The sequence below is a fragment of the Sipha flava genome, unplaced genomic scaffold (genome assembly GCF_003268045.1).
Source record: "Sipha flava isolate LNK unplaced genomic scaffold, YSA_version1 258_pilon_pilon, whole genome shotgun sequence".
Classification (NCBI taxonomy): domain Eukaryota; kingdom Metazoa; phylum Arthropoda; class Insecta; order Hemiptera; family Aphididae; genus Sipha; species Sipha flava.
Genome location: NW_020272917.1, coordinates 2,262,798 through 2,279,746, shown reverse-complemented (window position 1 = coordinate 2,279,746; position 16,949 = coordinate 2,262,798). Strand labels below are relative to the sequence as shown.

At 28.2% G+C, this 16,949-nt stretch overlaps 1 protein-coding gene across 1 annotated transcript in view; it reads right to left on the bottom strand.

Moving 5' to 3' along the window:
- The window catches only part of LOC112684910, a 31,875-nt gene extending 18,387 nt beyond the window's left edge, over positions 1-13,488 (bottom strand). Inside the window, exons 1-4 of the mRNA XM_025556643.1 lie at positions 13,013-13,488; positions 2,145-2,323; positions 1,147-1,353; positions 352-507 (exon numbers count right to left, since the gene is read on the bottom strand). Coding sequence (XP_025412428.1) covers positions 352-507; positions 1,147-1,353; positions 2,145-2,323; positions 13,013-13,052 — 582 coding nt within the window. The 5' untranslated portion in view covers positions 13,053-13,488. The remainder of the gene's footprint in view (positions 1-351; positions 508-1,146; positions 1,354-2,144; positions 2,324-13,012) is intronic.
- Positions 13,489-16,949: the final 3,461 nt, after the last annotated feature.

Below are 16,949 nucleotides of genomic sequence, written 5' to 3'. Positions count from 1 at the left end.
AGAATTTTTAAAGAGTCAAGTTAAATTTTTTTATGTAACTACTTATTTAACGTAAACTTTTTTTTTTAGAAAAAACTTAGAAAAACCATTTCAAAATTAATAAAACTATTTTATTATTATTTAACGGAAATTGAATTTGCCTGAAAGAATATTCTTACACAATTCGTTTGTTAAACTTCTTCTATAAATCAAAATAATTTGTTAGGTATACAAGTTATGCATGCATAAAAATGTTTATAATAATATATGTATAATATATATTATGATAAACGATTATGTGTTGAATATCAGACGTGTACAATCCTCGTAAAGTTCAAACAATGTAGTCAGCGTTTGAGTATATGAGTTTACTTGATAGTTCGATGGGCACGTGAATGCCGGCGTGTTACTCCACTGTTGTCCAAGTTTATTGTTACAAGCCGAAAAGTTGACTATTTTCTTTACATTTGTGCTGTTATTTTCTTTGGTTACCAAGTATTGGACATTGCATCTTCCATAAACGCCGGTCTGTAAAATTAAATTTTAAAATACGTAGCGTGTAACTACATCGTAATGTCTAACGAATTAGTATTCAAATTGTTATAGACTTAAAAAGAAAGAAACAGCAACCGTTTTGTACATTTTTTTTTTTTTTTTTTTTTTTTTGGAAAAATTAAATCTACTTAAGATCGAACTTATTTTGAACAATGAAATGATAAGATGAGAACTTAATTTTAATTCATAAATGTGTAATATGTCTTTATACTGTATGAAAAGAATAGACAATGAAAATGTTTTTATAAAAAAATAGTTATATCAAAAACATAATCACAGAATATTAAAATTTTACCTTCTCTGGAATTCTATATTTACTATTACTGGTCATTGCCATTTGTGCATAAGCATCGAATTGATCTAAACATACGTATAAAAGTGTTGTTGTTTTCACGATTTTATAAGAATTGTACTATATCGGTAATTACGGATTCAGGCGACGGGATGGGATTTTGTCATTTTGTCAGTATTTTTAAAAAATAAAAACATGTTTTTTCCCCTTTATTATTTCGTTTAAGAAAACTGATGAACTTTCAAACATCTGAGTATCCGGAAGTGTGCGCAATACAAGCACAAGCACATAATTGATGAGCATATTACAATAGTATTTACCTCTTCTGTAACAAACGACGGCCGTAACGGGGAACCCAATTTCAGCTGGAGCATTCCGACGAGTGCGCGTTTTATGTTCAACGACCCCAGCACGTCGGCACTTTCTCTCTCGAACGTTTGCACTTCGCCGTCTTTGTACGAGCAACGAAACGGCAATGTGATCCACGGGAATTCTTGTTGCGCCTCGCTTGTCTTGAACTCTTTGATCTAACATTTGCATAGGAATCAATTGCATTATGTACACAACAGCGATGCGAGTGCTGTGCTAAAAAATGACGAGTTCGTTTCGGCCGCGAGTTACATCCGTAGGCGAACAGTGAATGTGAACGTTTTTTGTGTTATTTTCTTATTTTTATTTTTCGTGGGGAGAAGTACCCTCTGGTAATATATTTCACGTTTTCACCGGTGTTTTTTGTCACGACCAATCGTGTTTGAGGTTTTTTTGGGGTTACCCGTGCACAGATGGTTTCAAGAACTTCTCGGTGCATCCCGTTTACCAAGTACCCAGTCCACCTACGGGGGGTCACGCAGAGCCGTCCCGAAGATGAAAATCAAAGGAGGGGGGATGAATAATATGAAAAATGCCTACTACAATTTTTTTACTTAATGTATGTAGTATAATTAACTATATGTAGTCGTATTTTTACTTTTTAACATGTATACATGTGTCAGTGTCGCACGTTCTTAAAATTGACAATTTAATTATATATATATAATATTAATATATATATATATAAAAAATTAATATTTTATATATATAAAATATTAATATTTTATATTGTATAATAAGTAGTTATATAAATATTATTAGTGTATACACTGTATTACGAAATATGTAATATTTGTTTTCCGTAAGTAAAATTAGGTCCTTCTAGGCCATAATGAAATAAGTCCGACTGCCGACTGGTATTTTCGTTAGGGAGGTGACCTTCCCCCCCAAAGACTCCCCTTTGGGACGGCTCTGAGGTCAAGGCCTTCGCGACTACAATAACACGTACTTGAAACGTAGTAACATTCTGATAGGTTTGAACGGAAAAGTATGCGTCCAATGAGTATTTGGTCAGGTGCTCTGAAGGGAACACGGTTCCCACATGCGTTATGGCTCTCCATCTGTAACCGAGTTGAAAGCCTTCAGGAAATAGGTCACGATCGCAAAAGCTACTTTGAACCAGATAACCTGTTAAATGCAAAAACGTAGAATGTAATAATTTAATAATGTAATAATCGCAGAAACGGCGATTTGTGCTCGTAGAATATTATACACGTTGACGTAATATTATACATATAAAATTTCATATTAAATTTATGTGATCTAATACGTCATTTAATTTAATCATTTATGATGTGAAGAAAATATCAATTAAAACCGTAAAACGAGCTAATTACTAATTATAATTTATAGGCATAATATACAGTGTCCATGAGGTATGCTTCGCGAGAGATAAAATTGCGTGTGCCATTGTATTAATGCATGCTGTATTGATGTGTAATGAAATTAGCATGATGGTCAATATAACTCTAAACACAATTGTGCGTCGATACACTATAAATTACATTAAGATATTTCTGGTTTACCAGTTGCTTATTGGGTTATATATATATAAATGTATATTATAAGAATAACGTAAGTCACGCAGTATAAACTTGATGAAATGTACAAATATGTATTTTTAGAGTAATTGTATAACACAGGTATTAAATTAATTATTCAAAATTATAATAAATCATTATTTAGATATATGGTTACTTAATTTTCATATACAAATTATACAAATGTATTCACTAAATTTTTTTGTTGCTTAACTGTCATTTTGTTTTAGAAAGTTTTGCCAAATTTTAATACTTTTGAAAATTTACATGTAAATTAAATATGTTAGCTTTTCTCGGTTAACATATTCATCACACTTTTCATGGAAAAATGAAAAATGAAATTTATTTTAATCATAGATATGTTCGTGAATTTTTCTAATACCAACAATTTATTAGTGCTATGTGAAATCCAAAATGTATTAAATAATATTTAAATCTAAAATTAATCTAAAAAAAGTTAAATAGTTTTTGTAGACAATTTTTCTAGTCAATAAAAAAAAAAAACTATGAACCTTGAAAATTATATGGTTAATATTAAATAAAACGATATCAACTCTCTGAACATCTATGTTATGGAAGGTCAAGTATTTATTTGATAAACGAACAATCAGTTTTATACAATCAAGAGAAGGGTTTTTTTATTAGCCACAAAAAAAATAATTCATTATAATAAAAAAATATATTGATGATGACATTTGATGAAATATTACTAACAATTGACTTTTTTTAGTACCTAGCTGAAAATTAACATTAATAGTTAAAAAAAAACAACAATACTGTAATTCGATTATCATATTTCTTTTAAATTCTATTGATTCTCAATATGGTTGTACAATGAAAAAACGACTGGAAAGGGTAATATTGATATTGTACGTGTGATCTATGGGTATAAGTATTATATTTACGTAATCTTTTTAGATTAAAAAAAAAAAAAAATCGAATAAAACCAATCTTTAATTACTACTCAAATTCTTATATATACAGATTATGTTTGGAACATTATATTTTGTTACGACGTACAAATTGTAATACAGATACGAAGAAAAACAATTCACATAACGAATATTAATATTTATACATTAATGGGTTAGACTAATTAATTTATCAGCTAACAAGTATAATACGTTCACGTGAATGTATACCGTGGCCCGTTTACCTAGATGATTTGTTATCAGATTTTAGCAAAACTACTTACTTAAACGTCATTGTTTTGTAGTTATAATTTTGATTTAATTTGAATACACACAATGATTCGATAATTTGCCCAAGGAAAAAATGTTTTCAATGTAATTTAGTTTTTTACAATACATTCTGTGACTTGAAGTCATTTTGGTTTATTTATATTTTTCGTTGTTCAGTGAATTTATTATCAGTTATACTAGTGAATACTAGGAATACTAGTGTCTCGTAATTTATAAGAGAACGTTATTCTACGTGATACTTCATAATTTATTGTTTTGATGATTATCAATATACTATACATTTTGCAATATGCAATATAAATATACAATCGATTAGAAATACATTTCTTAAAATATTCTATTGCATATATGAATATAATCTATATGGACTTCTGTTGAAAACATGTGTTCATATTTAATTTACATCATTAATTATTATATTCGGTGCAAGCTTCGTTGATTTAATAATCGATTAAAATGCAATCATATCATAAGATCTTTTTGGATATATTCTATAGTTATACATTGTAATTTTTTATAAAAGCTAGATATTTAGGATATTTATTATTCGATTTGAAATGACAGAAAAAAAAGTAATAATGAAATTAAAATATCCGTAGTCTTTCTACTGGGAATCTCTATATCCTTTTTGTTTCATTCAATATTTCTATATTGATATTTTCAATCGTTCTTATTTTATCACAATGTGTAAAACAGATTATGTCAATTAAAATTAAAAAAAATTTAAAAAGTCACTGATTAATGTAAATATATTTTTTAATGTATACCGATGTACACATTAATGTTTTATTGGATGAGATATTTTTATTCCAATGCGGTTTAAACCCGTCGTTGGCAGAGAACCATTAAACAAATTACATTAAATTTTCGTTTTCGATGAAACTTTTTACCCATGCAAATGCTATTAAAAACATCGCTGTACGCATAATAACATTAAAGTAATTTCAACGAATTTCATTTCGCACAAAAAATAACAAGATATCCGATGTACAAATGATAATATTTGTCGTTAGCATCTTCAGTCAAGATATTCAAAATGTTTTAGATCGAATTGAAACGTTTGAATTAGATTTTTTTTTGTAATATAGAAAACTCGATTCTGGGACGTTATAGTAAAATAATTGTTCTGCGATGTCGGTTGAATTTAAAAATGAGTTGACTTAACTTTTAATGTGAATGGGAAAATATGTAAAATATGTGTATGTAAATATATAAATGGGGAAAGAAAGAAAATATAGCATAAGACATTTATTGCATTTACATTTTATAATACTACGCTGCAAATGGACGTAAAAATATAGATTTAATTTACAAGATGCTAACGTACGCTCGTAGACTTAAATATCAGTCGGAAAATGTTTTTTTTTTTTTTTGGTGAATATTTTTTGGAAACAGACCACTGTCCTTTGATAAAGTGATAAGTAATATGTGTAACAGTGTTAGTAAGGGTATTTAGGTGTATTTATAACGGAATATTTTATAAGGTGAAAATGTTTTTTTTGTTCAGATTCTGAATATGATGTATGTTTTTATTTTTGTGTCTGTCTATACATAACAGCGACCAGGACGATTGCAACAATCATCAATAGGAAAGATGATTCCTGATATAATGTTATTCTATGGGTGAATTCGGGAGATTATTTTCTATAGTTTTTCAAATAGCTGAAAAAAAGTAGATTAAAAATTACGAAAAATTACAAAACAGATCTGACAATTTTACTGAATAATAATGCTGGTTATGCAAATTTTTTTTAGTTAACGAATACAATTTTCAATATTTATAATTAAAGCTTAAGAATTCAAATTGAATATACTTTAAACAGTTTTTACAATAAAAAATTACTATTCTTAACGATTATTCTTGGAAGAATTAGAACTGAATGAAATATATTGCTACCAATTTTTGAAATCTAAAATAGTTGTTTTTAGTTTTAATATAATCAAATTAGCTGTAACTTTTATTTTGAAAATTTAAAAGTTTTTATGTTTAGTTTAAACGCTATTTTTGTTATTATTTTATTATATATAATCAGAAAACCGTCGTTTCGTGTAATTGGTTTTTGTAATCCTACTTATACCTTTTAAATAGCAATGAAACGTGTTCAATTCAAAATAAAAGTATCATTATTTTGAATTTTTTTTTTATTTTATTTATTTTATTTTTAATTTTTTTTTCAAAGTTTTGCTTGAGTATTATATAGATTTATATCAGCTTGAATTTGTAGCTTTGAGTGTGTTAGCACAATAGCATTTCATTAAATTTTATTACAATAGGTATTTACATAATTTTTAACTAAGTATATTTGTTTCTCAAGTATTTATATGACAAACGTCCGACGAACAACATTATGGTAAATTGCCAATTAGGTTCAAATATACCGAGTTTTATAATTCCAATAAAATTTTTATTAAAATCTTAATTTGTGGATAATAGTGCAGTAATTACTTTATTTATTTATGTTAGATTATTTTTTTAAGTGACAAAAGTTAATTTACAATTTATTAAACAAAATTATCGTTACCAGAGTTGATTAATTTTAGCCATTGAGTTATAAAATCTACTATGGTGAGTTTTAACATAGGGTTCATATTCGTCTTATTTTAAAGTATTTTAACTTAAAAAATAAGAAAGCCCAACTATACAAAAATGAGTCACCATCTAACATAAAGAAAATTTGACTTTTAGTAATATACTATCATAAATTCCAAGCTTTTAAAATGTTTAAATTCAAATTATATTAAACGAGAATACTGCAATATTTCACTATTTCAGTCTTTAGATAAAATAATATTTAATGTTGAGTATCTTATGAGGTAATAGTTATAATTTTATGGTGGACGTAAGATCTAAGAGTGATAGTTGGTTATAAATTATTTTTTCGAGTGACATTGAGTTATTCCCTCCCAGTGAAAATTCGACTGTATAATATCCTCAAAGAATATCTATAAGAACATTTAATAATTAAAAATATTGTCTAAAAACTATATTTTTAATTAATAAATAAATTACATATATTACGGTAGATTACGGTAATGTTTCGGCGCAGTTTCAACGACGGAGGGATAAGCATTGGAATATAAATTTTTCTGAATTTTGAAGAAATATATCGTCGGATTTTTTCACTTAATATTTGGAACTATTATACTAATACATACTTTTTTGTATTATTCAAGTATTTCCTCTAAAAAATCCATATATACATTGCAAAAATTACCATAGTAATGTATATAGTGTATAGTAGCATCGTACAAGCTATATGTATATGCTATATGTATATGTGATATATAATTTTTATTAAAAAATTGAATGATAAATAATTGTTTTATTTATTATGTTTTTATAAAATTGTTTGAAACTTGCCTAAGAGAAATTTCCTCAAAAAAATAAAAACCGTTTAGCAACCTTATATTTATTCAAACCAAATTAATATTTAATTTCTAAGAAAGTAATCTTTAATACCTTTACTTTATACGGCTGAAAGTTATAATAATATTAAATTAAACATCAGACCATAATATAAACCAAGGTTTTAGATATTGTTGATAGAAGGAGACAAAAATAATAATGATTAGCGCTTTTGAACTGGGGTGTAATAAAAAAAGAAAAAAATGTTCTTTGTACGTAATTTAATTAATTATTCAATTAGAAGTCATACAGTGTAATCGATGTGGTTAGTAATAATAACATTTGTAAAATAAGTATAAAATAAAATTAAGTATTATATTAATAACAAAATGGTCACATATGATACATATGAATGATTATAGTCAGAGAAAATTAAGCTTCTGTTTGTTTTATGATAATTAAAAATATACTATCGTTTTGTTTATTATAGACTTAGGTTTTCCTGTGGGTACAGAGATTTTTTACGGAAATATGTTTACCTAAGAATGTGAAATTTAAAAATGTAATAAATATTGTGTAATTTTGTAATAAGCATGTATTATACACAGGCCTATTAATATGATTATACGAAAACTGTTTATTCTATATACGACAGTTGACGTTCTAATAATCACCGTGCACAATAACATAAAGGTGTACATTTGATTATAGTCAAATATACTGATTAGACGGTTGTTTTAATTAAACCGCGGTCTGTGGGCCAACATTTCTGGACAATAGATGTTATGTTATTGTATCAATTATTGAGTCGTTAATAATGTGACAAACTAACAAACGTATACGAAGAAAACAATTAATATAGCAGACTGTAAAAACAGTTCCTATAGGTCGGTTGAGGAGGCGGTGGTTCGACAAGAGTTCTATAAAACAAACAAGCCATGCGGTATCACGTATAATTGCTGGCCGGGTATTATTTTTTTCGCGTTTAATATTGTTTTACCGAGGACCGTATTGCTTAAGAGTACTTTTGTAACTTGTATCTTGTACTTTATGAATATTCTTATTGCTTAAGATACACATAGCGTGCGATCATTTTTTCTTTTGAAACAAATTAAGTGTTCGTACAAGCGGAGCTTCTAATTTAATTTATCTTAGTACGTTTTAAATAAAATGAAAATCGTTTATCGACGTTCAAAAATCATCAGGAGCATGTTTTTTGGGGTTTCAATTTTAAATGGTTCTATTAGTGGTACACCATAATGGGAGGTTGTGTTTTATTATCGTTTTTTAGTTGTATTTTATTTATCGGTAAACATTGCATAATGTTATTTAGTCTTCGATATGTTTATAATTTAAAAAGCTAAGACTGTTGTATTTTTTCTTGGAAAATAAAATGATTGAAATACGTTTCTCATCACCATTTTAAACACAACCATTTATTATGATCCTTTGAATATACACCAGTTTTATATGTTATATTGAATATTTTGTTCTATATTACTTTTTTTATTTTAAATGTAATTATTGATATAGGTCGGTGATTAAAAATTAAAATATTTTACATTATCATAGTCCTATTTTCATTTATTAATTTTATACTTACATTTTATTCATTACGTTTATTTTTTATATTGATTGATATAAAAGAAGTAATGTAAAATTCACTTTTGTTTTACATGCAATGGTTTCGGTCGCGAGATGGATAGAAATGTTAATTAAATTTACTAAGAGTTTTTTACATTTTTTTGTTAGATTTTTATATACTGGAGATCTTAGTGTTTAATTGAATGCATTTTTTATGATTTTTGTGCATTAAACTCACAATTCAGGTTTTTAATTTGAAATATGAAATAACTGCACGAGTATAGAATACCTATAGAATGAATTTTGGTGACGTTTAATATTTGATTAAAAATACCTTACATTTAGTACGCTTCATAAATCAGTAATATGATAATGTTATATACCTTATATATATTATTTAACTTGTTATCTTATTATAACATGAATACATGATGTAGGTTGGCACTTGGATTTTTGAAACCGTTCACTGAACTAAAATGATTATTTTTCTTAAAAACAAAAAAAGGACTGAATTGGGTTTCCAGCAAATTGCAATAGTAGAAAAGTTCTCCAAAATGTTCTTTTAATCCTATAAATTGAATTCCATCCATTTTTATCATTATAGTAAAATAGTTTTGGCAATTTCGTTTTCTTGGACTAATTTTTAACACATTGAGATGTTAGAACTTGTTTTTTACAAAATTGATTTTAAGTTGCCTGTCTGTAGATTTGTGTATTTCAAGTTGGACCATAATTATAATGTATATACGAGTATACTTTACTCATTATCCCTTACTCATCCATCCATTTATTTCGGTACTTAATTGTGATTACATATTTTAACGACATAATTATATTGTTCTTCTAGACAAAAATGTTACATGCTTAATCGATGCTTAATAAATCGGCGCAGTAAATTTTACACTGCGACGATTTATTTTTGGTTTCAAACTTAAACTTATGCTTGCTTCACTTATACCATGGTCACCCATCGTAGTATATATTGTTGTATTATTGCCTATTGGGCATATAAATTTCTCAAATTTTTTATAATTCTTTGTCATTTTCGAATTTATTACTTCAAAGTTTTAAAAATACTTTAAGTTTAAATCCTTATGCGTTAACTAAAAAAGTTTTTATTTTCATCGAGCTACATATATTCAAACATTGTAATGACTGGATTTAAATTATTATATTACAATTATAATTTTAAAAGTTAACAATATAGCACAGAAATTATGATTTTTTTGGTTCGTTGTAACTGAATAAAATCTCAAATATTCTACAGACTTCATATTAAATGTATATATATATATTTGATATATTTTAACTTTATAAAAATAATAACAGTTACCTACCTCTGAAATATTATAATCGCGTGATTGATTGTTGAAAGAAACATTTATCTATCTCGAAACATGTATTTTGCTACAATAAAGTCATATAATTTGTATAAATATTAATTAAAAATCATATGTAAAATATTATTCAATCCAAACCATAGCATAAGATTAAAATCATAAATATCCGGTTTCGAGTTATAATGTTATATTATTGTGTACATTATTATACGAAGTTTGCACTTCTGCAGTCTATTTACACGACACCAATAGAATGAAAACGAACGTAGAAATTATTGTTTATCGAAGAATGTATTGTTAAAATGCTAAAACTTAACATTGAGTATTTGTATGTGCATTGTGTTAATTATAAGTAACCTCTAGTATTTGTTTTAAAGATCAATTATAGATGACGATGACGCAAGAGCAGGAACATTTACTGGGCGTTCGAGCAGTCCAAATGGCTAACGTAGCGTAATGAAAGTTTCCAAGATTTTTGAACACCCTGTATACCAATGTAATAATGAAAATTGACATGTAACATTTCGATACTGATATACGTATGTTTATATTTATTGGTGGTATTTGTAGAATAATAAATTATAATAATTGTATGGGTATGCGCACTGACCTTTGTTTATTTGTTCATTTACAACGAAAACATTCACAGAAAAGCACTATAATCGAATACCTAGTTTTGAATACGTACGATTTGTGCTACAAAAAATTTTATTTGGGATTACACTCAAGTAAATAATATGTATAATATAATGCACCAGATGTTGTCGGCTAAAAATCATTCATGCAGCGGTTAAAATTTTTTTCGAAAAAATTTCTCTGACATTGACCCATACTTCAAATATAAAGGACCTAATGACCCAAATATTACTTATGTCCGTCATAATGACCACGTTTTAAAATAACAATAATCGCGTGATAATATTTATAGCCCAATATCGATGATTTAAAACTCGCCGTTAAATGAAAATAAAACACTGAAAAATCCCTTGATATTCTTACAATTCGTTTGATGGCTGAACATTTTATCTTATCCCATTGTACTTGGAATTAGGACGTTTAAAAAGTTTGGAAATTTTATGTGAATATAGCGAACTGATGTTTTTGGTGAGTATCATGCATGGAAATAATCGAAGATAACAATAATACAAGTATATTTATCGATACTTCGATAATTATGTACTCGAATCTGACAATTCAATGTATATCATTATGTGTATATACCTACGCTTTAAAATGATTACATTTAATTAAATATATCTCATTAACCGTTGCGCCTGTTATCTATGCATATCTAAATACGTGCAAATTGAGGGTTTCCAAAGTTTTTAGACGCGTTATCTAAAGTGTAATGAGCAAAGAATAGCATCTCTTTTCTCATGGGATATCCTTCCGCGGTATTTAAAAAGATCCAAGTATCCTGCGCTCCTCATATAATCATTTACAATCTGTTTCAAGGCATTTACAAAATCATAATTTTCATACATTGCCATAACATTTTTATCAAATCTTTGGATTTCATTTTTCTCACACGAGTAATGCCTTAATTATTATTGAATACATAGGCGGACATTTGGTTGAATTTTTTTTGGGGGGGGGGCTATAATAATTCAATGTAAAATAACCCGTAGGGGCTTCGCCTCCACACTCCCTTCCTATACACAAGTATAACTTATTACCATTAAAAATATAGATATGTTTAAATTGTAATAAAAAAACATTAAATAACGTGTATTTAAAAATAATTGATATTTTATTGGAATGACAAATAACTATTTGTATTAGCAAAGATACTCAAAATATCATCGCTTTTTATATTTTTCGATATATCTTTTTCAATATATAATATTGAAAGATTGTTGAACCTATCTTGAACCAACAATGTCCTTAACCAAGTTTTTATTTTTTTCATTGCACTGAAACTTCTTTCGCAAGTAGCCAAACTATGTAATTGGTATTGTTAATGCTATTGTAAATAATTTTTTATTATATCTTATTTTACGATTTTCAAAAAAAATGAACAGATAATTATAAATAAATTATAGAAACAACGAATACAATTTTTAACAAAGTTTCGATTTGGGGGAGAGGCTATTAAAATATTTGGAGGGGTCTAAGCCTCTCAAGCCCCCCTTGATATCCACCTATGATTGAATACCAATATTGTTTAGAATAAAGCTTCAACTTTTCAGTCAGTATTCTCTCATAATATGTCTCTTGGTCGACTGAGTTTTTTTCCGAAACGAATTCCATAAAATAAGAGTACTTTTAAATTTCGAGAGAATGTGCTAAATAAAAACCATGTCATTCTCATTCGTAATTATGTAAGTATGTAATTAAAAAAAAAGTACTTTTTAAAATCTACAAGAGTCTCAATACCTTGACTGTCTTAATAATCTTGAACTCGTGATTTTATTCGGTTATCACCGAAATGTCGACTTTTTATTTTGCTTTTGATAGACTACAATAGAGTTTTTTCTAAGAGGCACTGTACAACTGTTCATAGATATCCCCCCTCCTTAGTTGTGTCTGTAAATGGCACTATAATTTGATGCAATTTGGCACAAATCCGTATACTTTAGTAGCGATAGAATACGAAAACCGTGCACATTTAAATGCTATTACAGGTCAACTTTGGACTGTCGATAATTTTTGGATGGTTTTTTTATTTATTCGATGAAATATTATTTTGTACTCTTAACATGGCTGTTCAGAAGTGAGATGGCCTCTTTCACCTAGACATGTTTCAGATTGGAAAAGCACGCACCTAATTATTTCATGGACACATTAATATAATGTATACTCACATGATGCGACAGCGACTATGATGCCCAGTCGATCGTGCATGGTGTAGTAAGATTCAGCGGTGGCTATGACCTAGAGTGTTGTGCGTCCCGTTCAGACGACTTTGAAAACAATAACCTGTGGCTTATCTGTTTCTCAGGTTTTCCTTATTTTTCTTCGTTTTTGAAGATCACATGTCAACAGCGACGGTTCGCCGGACGACGGGTGGACGCTCGACCCGTGTGCACACACTGTTTACGTACCGGAAACAAACTGACCGTCGCACGAAATGAGTTACCGGAAACGCGAGCAAATGTACCGAATGTTGATCCGACTCGTTGATTACACTATTATAATTATTATTATTATTACTATTATTATTTATTGTGATGGAGCTGATGGGGTTAACTGTAACGACGATGATACGATGTTATTTTTCTTGGCGCGTGTATGTGTTTTTCTCATCCGTCGCGTTTTATCACACACTGACGACTGGTAGAAGCGGTTATCGTCGAAACAGGTCGGACCCATACATTTTAGACGAGCAAGACCTATGGACTCGATCGATCGGATTTTCTTATCGAATTTTTACCATAGCCCCGTCAATCCCCACTGATTGAGATATTATGTGCACATAAGAGAGTTTGTATCAATATAATATTATAATATTTATTTGCCTTCGACGCCAATTATGTACATCGGACAGACTTTTTGCATTCAAACTCGTTTCTAGGATCCGGAAATATTCAATAATAATATTGTTATGACGAGCATTCGAAAAACGTACCGATGGACAAGGTTCAACGGTCCACCGTGTTTTATACATAGAATCATTATGTTCGACTAGAAATAGAAAGTAGAAATGGAGCGTACAAAAAGTCATAGCATAGAAAATATATTTATTTTTTTTATTCCTCTGATAATATCGCAAAGAATATATTATAATAATATTATATCGTTTAGCCCCTTTTCCCTTATATACTAACGTTTATTTCCATCTTTATGAATAAACGCGTCGAGCAAAATCGAAGTTTATGATCGAAAACCGATGATATGATCACACAGTTTTAATATCTGTCACTGTTTGATTTTAAACACCACGGTTATGCCAGTTATCGTTACGAATCGTATGGATTTTTCGATAAGAACCGACGAGTTTATTTAAAGTTTATCACTACAACCACTCTTTGGTTTATAGCGAACGTTTTTTTTATCATTTTTCTTCGTTAAAATGGCACTTGCCACCGCCACTGCTATAAGTTGCGTTGAATTTATGGCGGTTGAAAAAAAAAAAAAAAACTTTAAAAATGTATATAATTCGTAATTTTTTATCCTCTACTGAAAATAACTTCAAGAACATGAAGTAAAATTGAAAAAGTGCGTGGGCAAAATCATTTGACGATGAAACGCGACGTGTTTGTCGACGACGATTGTTCATCAACATTGATATTTTTGCAGTCCTGTCATTTGACATTTTAATAACTACTTGATACCCTACTTGGGTGCCACTTTCTACAAGTAACAACCACCGACGATGTATATGATAAAAGTGTCGGTCAATATTATACAGTACGGGGTGGTTTTATATGATTGCGCCCGAGGTCTGAGATTTTGGCATCACGCCACTGATATTTAACGACATTTTTCATCAACTCGCTCTAATGTTAAAAGAAAAGGCGGTAAACGTCGTTTTTCTTTCTCCTTTCTCATATCCCGTGCCTATGGGGAGGGGGTACATATTCAACGTGACACACATTATTCGTGACGTGTAGCGCTTACTATTCGCTATTATACTTACCGAGCGCTTATTATTGGCTGTTACTTGCAATGCACGTGTGTCAGCGACGAGAGTCACTCGTGCCCGTCGGCTGTCACATGCCACGCCGTGGCGTCGACGCCATTTTGGTCATCCTAACATTACTAATTTACAAAACATCGGTAAAACTTGAACAGTATCTGATTTTAGACACTTGCTGCATCAGTAGTTTTTACCTCTGGACCGTTTTTTTTTTTCACGCCAGTACGTTTTAAACAATTCTTCAGTTTCAACCATATAGTTTCGTAACGTCATAATTGTGTTAAATGTCAATATTTTTGAAACACGCATAATATAAATTATATTTAATTAATATCAAATTTCAAAAATATTTTTTTCGTGGTTGAGAATCACGGGCCCTACACGCATGGTCTGGTAAATATTTTGGATGGGGAGAAGGTTGCAATTTATAGATTCTGAGATTGAAATGGAATTGATTGTAAAATTTATGTTTTTTTCTTCGGTTAATAAATTTTCTAGCAATAAATTTAATTTGTACTAAAATTTTAAGCAAAAGCAAGTAGATTAATATTATATGGTTTTAAAAAACTAACTTAAAGATAAAAAAAAATACAATTAATTTCATCGCTAATTATAATCAATGCTTTAAACTTGAGTTACTTCTATCATTTATAATCGTTTTTCACAAAATTGACGATTGTTTTTTGTTTTCAATCTGAGTATGTTTGGATTTATTTTTAGTCATATCGGAAGATAAATAACAACATTTTGGGGTTGAACAGTTATGATTTTAATGTATGAAGCAAATGTATTCGATGTTCAAATTTTTGTTTTAGTCCATATTATACATACCCATACTTTTTAAATTTAATTTAAAAAAAACACAATAGCATATTGTATTACAAGACCATACCAAAAAAATATTTATGGAAAGGTTATATCCTTTCATTATTCCTTAATATTAGATGAAATTACATTAAAATGTGTATGATTCGTTTATTATTTTCAAACATTATAGTAAAGATGTGGATTCAGTAAGAGGGGAGGGGAGGGGCGTCACTCCTGTTGTTCGAATCAAAATGTGTTACCTATTTAATTTTTTTAAATTTAATATCTTGTGTTTTTCTATGTAAATGTATTTGTATATTATTTATTCAAAAATCTTCGAATTTTATTTTTATAACAAATTTATAAATTGTTGATGTCAACATTATTATTAGAGGTTGGATTTATATTCTCATAAAATCTTTAAAATATGTTTTTATTTCGTTTAAAAAAGACAATATATTTTTTAAATATTCTTTAAAAATTCCAAATATATGATGTTTTATGTCCTTACAAATACAAATAATCTTTCAATATTCTGTAAAAAAAAAAATTATTTTAATTAATCGGTTTAAATTTATAATTTATTATTTATTAATTGTTATTATTAATTTGATTTATAATAATATTTTGAAAATAATTGGTAATATAATCGTATAATTATGATAAATTATTTTACTTCTAAATAATTTTACAAAAATAAAACTTTCAAAAATAAAAATGTTTATAAAATATGCTCAAAAATTTTGTAACGTACTGAATATTCCCTAACCCTTAAAATACATTTTTTTTTTGTGAATTCTATATTTTATGAATCGTAAAGATATTTTATTCCCATTTAACTGCATAGACTAGAAACAAATATGTAAAATCATAAAAATCAACATCTAATTAATATTTTGACTGACTGAGAGATGACGATTATCAACTGCCGATCGCCGCGCTCATAGGGCTTTGCTCTTAAAATATCTTCTATATTCCATCATCTGAAATATATCTATATTTATTAGTTATCCGTTCATTGCTCCCGCAAAACACTAATATTGTTATGTTGACTGTCTACCGTAGAATAAAGATAACTCTGTCAACAGTTCGAAAATTGACAATCATTGATGCACACGTACTACGTATACTTACAACCTACCTAATTATTTGTTAATGCGCGCCGCAGTTAAAAGTGGCATATTTTTTTTATAAGAAAAGGGCAATTTCAAATTGTAAATAATTCAATAAAGACATTCAATGTAGTTTATGAAAAAAAAGTATTAATCATAATTAAAAATAATTATTGCATTAAGTACTATTGCCTATACTACCTAACCTAGTACACCTAGTATATATATGTCTTTATAATATAT